This window comes from Mirounga angustirostris, unplaced genomic scaffold, assembly GCF_029215605.1.
Source record: "Mirounga angustirostris isolate CCGP_5_RB_7025 unplaced genomic scaffold, mMirAng1.0.hap1 SCAF_7, whole genome shotgun sequence".
Taxonomy (NCBI): domain Eukaryota; kingdom Metazoa; phylum Chordata; class Mammalia; order Carnivora; family Phocidae; genus Mirounga; species Mirounga angustirostris.
The window spans coordinates 2,315,538-2,325,483 of record NW_026991715.1 but is presented as its reverse complement, the minus strand read 5'-3'; the positions used below and the strand labels follow the sequence as shown (position 1 = coordinate 2,325,483).

At 67.8% G+C, this 9,946-nt stretch overlaps 1 protein-coding gene across 8 annotated transcripts in view; it reads right to left on the bottom strand.

Moving 5' to 3' along the window:
• Window positions 1-498: 498 nt before the first annotated feature.
• The window catches only part of OBSCN (obscurin, cytoskeletal calmodulin and titin-interacting RhoGEF), a 131,099-nt gene continuing 121,651 nt past the window's right edge, over window positions 499-9,946 (bottom strand). For 7 of the 8 annotated variants that reach the window (XM_064595676.1, XM_064595678.1, XM_064595677.1 and 4 more), the window contains 19 exons: window positions 9,849-9,909; window positions 9,357-9,434; window positions 8,865-9,037; window positions 8,736-8,762; window positions 7,816-7,968; window positions 7,673-7,718; window positions 7,464-7,541; window positions 5,204-7,073; window positions 4,576-4,653; window positions 4,186-4,296; window positions 3,859-4,026; window positions 3,121-3,243; window positions 2,789-2,959; window positions 2,450-2,534; window positions 1,997-2,236; window positions 1,523-1,746; window positions 1,291-1,366; window positions 948-1,097; window positions 499-805 (listed from right to left, as the gene is read on the bottom strand). In XM_064595676.1, the coding sequence (XP_064451746.1) occupies window positions 628-805; window positions 948-1,097; window positions 1,291-1,366; window positions 1,523-1,746; window positions 1,997-2,236; window positions 2,450-2,534; window positions 2,789-2,959; window positions 3,121-3,243; window positions 3,859-4,026; window positions 4,186-4,296; window positions 4,576-4,653; window positions 5,204-7,073; window positions 7,464-7,541; window positions 7,673-7,718; window positions 7,816-7,968; window positions 8,736-8,762; window positions 8,865-9,037; window positions 9,357-9,434; window positions 9,849-9,909 (4,090 nt within the window). In that variant the 3' untranslated portion in view covers window positions 499-627. Of the gene's footprint in view, window positions 806-947; window positions 1,098-1,290; window positions 1,367-1,522; window positions 1,747-1,996; window positions 2,237-2,449; window positions 2,535-2,788; window positions 2,960-3,120; window positions 3,244-3,858; window positions 4,027-4,185; window positions 4,297-4,575; window positions 4,654-5,203; window positions 7,074-7,463; window positions 7,542-7,661; window positions 7,719-7,815; window positions 7,969-8,735; window positions 8,763-8,864; window positions 9,038-9,356; window positions 9,435-9,848; window positions 9,910-9,946 lie in introns of those variants that run through there. The other variant, XM_064595683.1, reaches the window with a different exon arrangement.

The following is a 9,946-nucleotide window of genomic DNA, read 5'->3' as shown; positions in this document are numbered from 1 at the left end:
TTCAGGATCCTTCTGCATTCTCCTACGGCCTTTGCATACAGGAGTCCACCCCTGCCTCCTCCCGGTGGCCTGGCTGGTCACTCGCCAGGCTCCTTTCTGCCTCCGACTGAGAAGGGGCTGCTATGGCCAGTCCTGGAGGCCACACCAGGCCAGGGAGGTGACCATGGGACCCAGGCTGATGGTTTTCAACCTATGCACCTCTGAGCATCCAGGAGCCCCAGGAGCGGTGCCTTGGAGGCCAGCTGGTGGGGGTGAGGCTGGGGACCACCTAACTGTCCCAGTTTGTGCAGGACCGTAAGCTGGATGAGCTGGTCACCCCAGGTGAGGCTGCCCTGGCCGCTCTGGCTCCTCCACTCCGCGAACCGGGAGGCCTCACTAGCAGCCATTCCACAGGGAAGGGCAGTTCTGCTGCCTGGTCCCCCACCCCCAAACCCCAGGTGAGGTGTCAGGACCCTCATCTCCTTCCCCAAACAAAACAAAGAAACAGATGACACCTCGTCCGTTTCTGCTTTTTATTGGCGTGTCTGTGCATACACAGCAAGTCCTAAGGGGAGAGTAGGGGGTGAAGCCCAGCAGGGCGACCCCCCCCCCCCCACACACACACATCCTCTCTGCCAGGCCAAGTGCTCAGCGCACCTGGGCCAAGTTGTGTTTCTTGTACAGCAGCGCCCTCCTCTTCTCTCGCTCGCGCACGAAGGCGCGCAGTCGCGCTGTGGGGAAGGTCACGGCCGCCGGCTGGGAGGCAGCAGGGCCCTCCTCCGTTAGCCACGGGCACTGCAAGCAGCTGGACGCGCACGGCCGGCCCCTGGAGAGAGGGCAAAGCTGTCAGCTGAGCTCTCGCTGGGGCCGGGTGGGGGAGGGAGGCGGGAGGGAAGCGGGCCAGGCGGGGTTGGTGGAGGGGGTTGGACCCGGCCGGCCCGGTGATGGATGCGGCGGGACCGCCTTACCACGGGTGAGCGCACAAAGTGCTCCGGAGAAAAGCCACGGCGCCGCCGGACAGCCCCGCGTAGCAGCGACTCAGACGGACTAGCCCCTTGCGCAGGCTTCTCTGCAGCTCGCGTGTCCCTTCACTGCTCACGGGGTACTCCGCGCTCAGCCTGCGCGCGTGGGGGTCAGGGGACTCAGGTCACCCTCGGGTGGAGGTGCGCGGGCACCGGGGGCTCTGGGCTCCCCCTCGATGGATGGGAGGCACAGGGATCTGAGGTCACCCTCGGATGGAGGACACACGGGGCCTCCGGGGGCACCCTGGATGGATCCCCAGCCTCCCGCCCCGGCGCTTGGGGGACTCACATGATGAAGGCTGTCACGCCTATGGCCCAGATGTCGGTCTGCGGGACGGCACCCTGGCCCTCCAGGAGCTCGGGAGCTGGGGGAGGACACAGGGGAGCGCCCAGGCGAGAGACTGGGTGGGTGCAGAGCAATGGGGAGGGAGGCAGGACGGGGGGCGGGGCTTCCTGCTGGCCCACCCTTCTCCCCCCCCGCCCCCCGCCCCAGGTCAGATTGGCATCCGCTCCCTGCGCACCCATGGTCTCCACGTAGTCCTTGAACCTCTCGGAGGGCAGGACCCTCTCCTGGGCGAGGCTCTGGGCGTTGCCCAGGTCGACGACCTTGAGTAAGTTGTACTCGGTGACGATCATGTTCTCGGACCTGAGGTCCAGATGCAGAATGCGCTGGGCGTGCAGGTACTGGGCGGCGCTCAGCATCTGCCACAGGTAGTCCTTCACCTCCGACTCCGAGTAGGAGGCCCTGGGGGCGCACGGGAAGGGGGGCTCGGCTCCGTCCACGGCAGAGGGGGCATCAGCGGGGACATCAGCCCTCTCTGTGGGCCTGGGGGAGGCGCCTCCCGGCTCTGCTTAGCTCCCCGGCCTGGGCTGACCGGCGGAGGCGGGCCCGGGAGGTGGGCGGGGAGGTGTGAGCCGGTCCGCACCTTGCGCCGCCCCTCGCCCCGGCGTGTGTACCGTCCCGCCCGCGGCCCCGCATCCAGGCCGGGCCTCACCTCTCCGCCAGGCAGGGGAGCAGCTCGGGTCCCGAGCACAGCTCCAAGATGAGGACCAGGTGCCGGGGGCTGAGGTAGGCGGCCTGCAGCTGGGCCAGGTGTGGGTGGCGCAGGCTCTTGAGGGCTTCGTATTCGCGCAGCACGGCAGCCTTGTCCTCGGGGCGATAGGGGACGATCTTCGCGGCCAACGCGCGTCCGCTGGCCTTCTCCCGGCACTGCCGCACCACGCTGAAGCGGCCCCTGGGAGAAGCGGCACCGGCCAGCCTTGTGAGGCCCCCCGCGCCCTCCTTCCCAGTGTCAGAAAAAGCAAGCTCGGCGGGAGGTGACCCGAGCCTCGGGGGAGGGGGCGCGGATGCTCTGCACCAAACTTGTGTGGATGTGAGAAGTGAGGGGGGGCGGGGGGCGGGGGGTGGAGCAGGCAAAGCCAGTGAGGCGGTGGGCTGTGTGTGGCACCTTCGAATCTGCGCCTGGAAGGCGAAGGTCTGCGCGCTGGGGAGGGGCTGGGGTGGCCGCGGGGTGCGGCTCTCTTCCTCGGAGGCTGTGGGGAAGGAGCCAGTGACTGGGAGGCACCCCTACAGCCCCAGTGCCCCCGGACTTCGTCTCCCACACCCCTTCCCAGGCCCCCTAGCAGGAGGCCCTTCTGTGAACCCCCCCACTTTGATGTCTCCTCCCCTGGGCCATTTGGGGGCAGGGGCCTACCAGTTAGAACAAACCATCCCAGTGAGTGCGCGTGGCTGAGTGGAGTGGCAGGGCTCCCCGCCCCCCCCCCCCAGGCCTCCCAGAGCGGCTCACCCAGGTGGCTGGGCCCTCCCAGGAGGACCTCCTCTGAGGGGCTGCTGTAGGGACCCATGCCCGCCTTGCTCACGCAGGCCGTCCGGAACGTGTACACCCCGCCCCTGGAAAGCTTGCTGGTGAGATAGCAGCAGTCAAAGATGTCCGAAGCCAGCGTGTTCCAGCTGCCACCTGGGCCACATGCAAGCGGGTGAGGGACAGCCCAGGTCAGGGGCGGAGAGACCCCGAGGTGGCTGGCTTCTTCCCGAAGCCACCCAGGGGCACTGCCCTGCGGTCCTCCTGTGCGGACGCCAGGGCTGCCCAAGAGGGGAGGCCATCGGGAGGGCTCCTACCTTCCAGGCTGCTTTGTACGATGTATGTCACAGGGCCACAGGACTCCACGGGCTTCCAGACCAGCAGCACCCCATCAGCATACACCTCCCCGAGGTCGGGGCGTGGGGAAGAGCAGGGGCGCTCTGCGGGGCCCATGGTCAGCAGCCTGAGGGGGGCTCCCCGCGGCTTCCAAGGCAGCACAGAGCCCCAGCCAGCCCGGCCTCACCCTCCTGCACCTGCTGCCAGGCCCCTGAGCCCACCATCCCCTGGACCCGTTCAGTCAGGGTCCCCTTCCAGCGCCGACTGGTAGAGGGGCCCGGTGCCTCTTCTGGTGGGGGCCTCGGGGGGGTCTGCTCTGCCAGGCCCCCCTCCCACCAGTGTACGTCAGCAACCCGCCGCGGAGTGGCCCTCCCTGACCGCCCTGTGCCAGCCGCGGGCTCCCATCAGAGGGGCCTGTCCTGGCTATTCAGCTTCCTCCGGCAGCCTGGACACTTGGTGGTGGCCACTGGTGGGAATCAAGCTAGTCCCACAGCCCCTGTTTGGCATCCTCTGCTTCCCCTCTGGGGGGGGGGGGCAGTCTGCAGAGCCGACTCAGGCCTTCTGCGGCCCCGCCGTGGGTGACCGGGTGGTAAGCATCCCATCCCTCAGTGAAGGGCACCAGCACAAACCAACTCACCAAGTGACAGGTGGTCTCCAGGCCCCATGAGAGTCAGTCCCCGCCCCATCCCACCCAGGGGGGCCTGGCGCAGTCCACTCACCTGCCTTCCGGAGGACAGCCGTGGTGGCCACTGTGCCCAGAGGGTTGCTCACGCTGCACGTGTAAACCCCCAGGTCCTCAGCAGTCACCACCAGGATGGTCAGAAGCTGGAAGTTCTTGAGCGTGGAGGAGATGAGGAGGCGGCTGGTGCCCTCCAGGGGAGCTCCGTCTGCAGCAGGACAGAGCAGGCCTGGGGAACGGCTCCCATAGGCACCCAGCCTTGAGATGCCCACCCTCTTGGGGCCCGGTTCCCTCCATACAATGACAGCAATGCCCGCAAGGGGCACCCCCTGCCTTCCCGCCCCCCAGCCCCAGGACTCCTCCTGACCTTTGGTCCAGGTGGCCTGTGCAGCTGGCTGGGCCGACACTTGGCAGGCAAGAGTCACGGACTGGCCCAGGACCACCGTTTCATCCGAGAGCTCCCTTAGAAATGATGGCGCTAGGGCATGGGAAGGGGGGGCGGCAAGCTTTCAAAGGTGACCCCCAACCCAAGAACACAGCCTGGACCCCCGAGAGGAGGATGCTGGGGAAGCCCGTGCCCACTCAGCTCATCTTCGGCCCTAGCACCTCCTGAGGAAGGTCTCCAGGACTGCCCCCCCACCAATCTGGGCTCCAACCCCTGTGGATGTAAGCTTGCCCCCTCTGCCGGTCTGGGCACCAGGGAGGGTCTCCCTTCCCCCACAGTTGGGTCCCCTCGGCCCCTGGGCAGCGCACCCACCTCGGTCCCTGCTCTTCAGGCCCAACCGGAAGGAAGCCAGGCCTGCCTTCTTCCTGGGGGGGCTCTCTTTCTCCAGACCTGCAGGGAGGAACAGGCCTCTGGGAAGTGCATGCGAGGGGCCCAGCTCCCCTGGGAGCATGGGAGGAGGAACTCGGAGCCACCTGCGGCGGGATCCCCACATGGCAAAAGAGCCCCGATCCCACGGGCTTTTGTCGCAAAGGAGCTACTCTGCTGCAGAGACCACCCCCTCCCCACCTCTGTCAGGATCAGTCTACCTTGGGCAAGGGCACCAGGGGCAGGTAAGACTCGGGAGCCCGTGGTGCCTGGGGAGGCCTGGCCAAGGCCCCGACGGTCAGGGACGGGCCAGCAGGGCTGGCCTGGTTGGATGTTCTCTGTATGAGTGTCTACAAGCCTCCTTAGGTCCCCATGCTGGGCCTCAGATGCATGTGGGGAGAGGCTGAGGCCACATGGGTGACCTCAGGAACAGGGCTGGGTGTGTGTGGCACGGGGAGGGGGACCCTGGAGAGAGCAGCTTCTGGGTCACCCCAGCCCTTCCCCGCGTGGGAGCTGAGGTGCCCCAAGGTGCACCTGCGGGGTGGAAGGGAAAGGGGTGGGGCGGGGGAGTCACCTCCAGGCCTGCCCCTGAGGAGGCGGGAGATGTGGGCCACAGAGGCCCTCACCCTCCGGCGCAGTCCCAGCTCCGCGGGCTCGTCCAGTATGGCGTGCCTTCCTGGGAAGTGGAAGAGGCCGCCGGAGGGGGGCGACCACTTGCGCTTCCTGCTGCGGGGGGCCTCCCTGAGCAGAGTGTCCATGTCCTCCGGCTCCTCGGTGATCTGCAAGCTGGCTGGCAGGCCCGGCGCGCCCGGCCAGGGCCCCTCGGTTTCAGACTCGGGGGACGACGGTGGTTCTGGTGGCACAGACCTGGGGACCTTCCTGAAGATCATGAACTCGAACGGGAGATACTTGATGTCATACAGGTCAGACAGGTTGAGGTAGGCAGGCTCCACCTCTGAGATATCCAGGGACACGGTGTCGGCTGCTTCTGCGTCCCCAGACAGGTCTCGGATCTGCACTAGGGACACCTGGGAGCCCCCACCAAAGTCCTCCCACGAGCTCAGCTCTGGGGAGGCCCTTGGGGGTGCCCCGCTGCCCTCGGGAAGGGGTTCTGCGCTGGCCTGGGGGGGTGGGCTCTGTGCCCCAGCATCATCATGCTCCTCGGAGGACTGAGAGGTGGCCCAGGTCATCCTGGCCCACAGGGGACCCTGCCCCAGCATGCCTCCCGCGTCCCCGCCAAAGGCAAAGGTGCCGTAGCCTGCCACTCCCGCGTAGCCCCCACAGCTCGCCCCCAGTGAGAACTTGCGCGCGGTGGTCTGCTCCTGAGGGCGCTGCGGGCTGGGCTCAGACTCTGAGGCGTCTTCCGGCTCCGCAGCCTGGGAGGGGCCAGGCTGTGCGCCCACTGCGGAGGCCAGCCCTGGGGAGCTGGGGGGACTCGGCCTCCCAGGGAGAGGGGTGTCCTTTGGTCCCTTCTTAGAGGCCGGCTGGGGGCTTCCTTTGGCCGGAGAGAGGGAGGAGCTCAAGGGTGCCAGGAGGGACCCCGTGCACTGCTTTGCAGGGAAGGAGCCAGAAGGTTGTGGTGTAACAGCCTGAGGGCGGCCACAGCCTTCCTGGGGAGCAGGACTCCTCTGGGGATGAAAGGAAGGCGCGGCCTGCCCCCCGCGGCTGTCCTGAGATGACCCCTCTTGCCGAGTGAACCCCGGGTCGCCACCGGTGCACGGAAATAGTCCCGGCTCCTGCCGGGACCCCTCCGGACGCTCCGTGTCCCTGGCACGGGAGAGCCCTCCCGGCCAGCTCTCCCCGGAGTCCGCCTGGAGGTCCGAGCGGCCCGGGCCACGGCGCTGCGCTCCGCCACCGGCCTCAGGCGCCGCGCTGGCGGGGGGCGGCCGGCCGAGCTCCAGGGAGCGGCCGCGGCCGGGGGCCCCGCGGGCGCTGCAGCCCGGCAGCCGCAGGGCGGCCGCCTCCTCCCGCGCGCCCTGCTCCAGCAGCGGCTCTCGCAGGCCGGGCAGGGCGCGGGCGAAGTAGCCGCCCGTGAGCAGGTGCCGCCGGCCGCCCGCGGCGGGGCCTCCGCGCTCCGGGCCCTCGCCCGCCTGCTGGCACAAGAGACAGCGGAGGTCGCTCTGCCGCGCAACGCAGCCCCGGGCGGCGGGCGCCTCCGCGCGGGGCGCCGGCGTGGGCGGAGGCGCGGCCTCCTCGGGCAGGCTGGCGGACGGCCGCAGGAAGCCCCGAGGGCGCAGCAGCGGGGAGTGGGCCACCGGGGAGGGCGGCAGCGATCTGGCTCGGGCGACAGGCGCCCGCTCGTTGTCGGAGGACGAGGACGACGAGCTGCTGGCGTCGCCCCGCAGGTACCGGGCCACCCCGAGGGATGGGCTGTCGGGAGGGCCCTGGAGCAGCTCGGGGATGGAGCGCATCACCAGGATGGACTTGTAGCTCATCAGGGAGCGCTGGGGGGTGCGGAGGACAGGGGCGCGTCAGCCGTGGGCGCGCGCCGCCCCGGCTCCTACGGGCCCAGTCGGGGCACCCAGGAGCTGGGAGCGTCACAAGCTCCACTCCTCAAGCCCTAGGGCTCTGTCGTTCTGTCCCTGCCCTCGCTGGAGTTGCACGCACCTCCGCCCGGACCTGCCCCGGTGGCTCAGAGAGCGGGGACCCCAACGAAGGGCCAGCGCCGAGCGAGGCTTCCAGTTCTCCCAGGCCCGGCGGGCGGGGCGCACAGCCAGCCCTCGGGACCTGGCTTCTTTTGCGGGCCTCCAGTCCCCGCCTCCTCTTCTCCCCAACTCCCACCACCTCAACTCTCCCCTCCCCGCCCCACCACTCCCACTCGCTGCCCAGCTCACCTGCCAACGGCTGCGAGCCAGCAGGAACTTGAGTTGCTTGGTGTTGATGAAGTGGGCCTCCTCTGCGGGCACGGACTTCTGAGGGGGCCCAAGTGAGAGGGGTGGTGAGGGGAGACCCTGGTGCACCCGGTGGCCCACGCAGGCCTCTGCCTGTCCTGGCCTCTGTTTCTCTCCCTGTGCAGACTTGCTCGGGCTCACCTCGGACTCACCTGGAACCAGGGGTGGGCGAGGCACTTGGCTGCACTGGGCCGGGCCCTAGGAGGAGAGAAAGGCCAGGGCTCAGGCCAGGGGGTCAGCTGCCCAGGCCCAGGCCTAAGAGAACCCTGGGCAGGGGGAAGGGGTGTGCACTCACTCTGGGGCCCTCCGCAGGGCAGCCGTGATGAAGTCCTGGGCATCCTCGCTGAGGTGGGCAGCCGCAGGGCTGCTCCAGGACACCCGCCCCTCCAGTACATTCAGGAGCGTGGCTCGGTCACTCTCACCAGCAAATGGTGACGAGCAGGTCAGGCTAAAAGCAGAGACACGACTTGCCTTCAGATGTGACCTGGTTTTCTGGATCCATAGGGGGCAGGTGGCTAGGACAAGGGAGCACCCAGTCCTGCCTGGAGACCGCCACAGTGCCACTCCCACGCAGCCCTGAGAGTCCTCGCAATGGTCTGAGATTAGCCCCGAGATCCAGCCTCGGCCCGGGACGGGGATCGAGGGTCGGCCTGGCGTGTGGACCCCGCCTCGGCCCGGGACGGGGATCGAGGGTCGGCCTGGCGTGTGGACCCCGCCTCGGCCCGGGACGGGGATCGAGGGTCGGCCTGGCGTGTGGACCCCGCCTCGGCCCGGGACGGGGATCGAGGGTCGGCCTGGCGTGTGGACCCCGCCTCGGCCCGGGACGGGGATCGAGGGTCGGCCTGGCGTGTGGACCCCGCCTCAGCCCGGGATCCAGGTGCCGTCTACACCAGCAGCATCCTCAGGGCAGCAGGGACTGTTACGAGGGGCCTTTCCGCAAACCACCCAGACCCTTTAGAGACACAGCTCCCTGCTTTGCCTGGGGACCGGGCAGAGCCCCTCCGAAACAGCGGAACAGCGTATGTAAGGAAAGAACTCAGCAGAAAGCACTCTCAGTTGGCTGACGGCTGGCTCCCATAATAGCTGCCCTTTGGGGCCTGGGTCTTTGATCTGGGAAGCTGGCCGGTAGTGCATGGGCCTGATGTGGGAGCGGGGGGGGGGGGGGCTGGGGCTGGCCTCCGATGAGGTGGCTGACAGAGGCAGGGGTCTGCTCACCTGAGGTAGGAGACGACCCCCATGGCCCTGCAGGAACAAAACCACAGTCAAAGTGTGTGCTTGGGGTTGAGGGGTGTTGGGGGGAGGGGAGGGAGTGTGTGTCAGGGGGCTGCTGGTCTGCGAGCTCACCAGATGTCGGAGGCCTCGCTCACAGGGGTCTGCTCAATGATCTCCGGGGACACAAACTCCGGGGAGCCATACTTGCTGTACTGTGGCTCTCCTGGGGTGATTTTTTGGGCAAAGCCAAAGTCGCAGATTTTAATGTCTTCCCGAACAGGATGCACCATCAGGATGTTGGGGGGCTGTTAGGGAGAGTCAGGGAGGGGTGAGGCCATGCCCTAGGGAGCAGGGAACCCCCGGGTCTGTGATGGGCTGTTCCAAGCAACAGTGAGGCCAGAGTGGGACCGTGGGCAGTGCTGGGGGTGGATTTCAGTGCCATTTGGGGACAGCCTCCAATTCATCCCAGCTGCAGCCCCCTGAAAGAGCTCCCCATCCCCAGAGGCAACCAAGTCCTAACAAGGAATCTCGAAGTGGTGGCCTGTGGCTCCCCCACCAGCCGGCAGGCCCCAGGCTCCCACCTGTCCCTCCCCAGTCCCTGGGGACCCCGAGGGGGCCGAGTACCTTTATGTCCAGGTGGAGAGTGCTGCGGCCATGCAGGTAATGGAGCCCCTCCACCAGCTGCTGGACATACACCTTGACCTGCAAGAAAGGCCAGGCCTCAGGCGTGAGCCATCGTCCACCTCTTTCTCCACTTCCTTCCCTGTGCCACTCCCACCTGCAAGGCCCCCACTTCCCTCAGATCTGAGCTTGGGATGGTCCCACGGGGCAGCCATGTGCAAAGCCTCCCAGACCCCATGGGCCCCAAGGCCAGAGGATTTCTCCAGCCGGGCAGTGGATCAGCCTGGCCAAAGCAGGAAGCACCGTGTCTCAGGGCCAGGCGAGCATGGCCCCCTGGCCAGGCAGAGCCTATGAGGGGGAGGCCGTGGGAGGGCTTGGAGAACTCCGCTGAGGAGCTGCCACGCCCCATGCGGCCCTGGGCAACCTCAGACGGTCTCTGAGTTGGGGAGCACTGGGGGCCTGTGTTGGCAAGGGAGCAGGACACTGTGCGGTCACCTCAGCCTCTGTCACCACACTCTTCTTGAACAGACGGTCCAGCAGGTCCTCTGACGAGCACCTGGGGCTCAGGTCAAGAAAAGCTCTGGAGTCTGCAA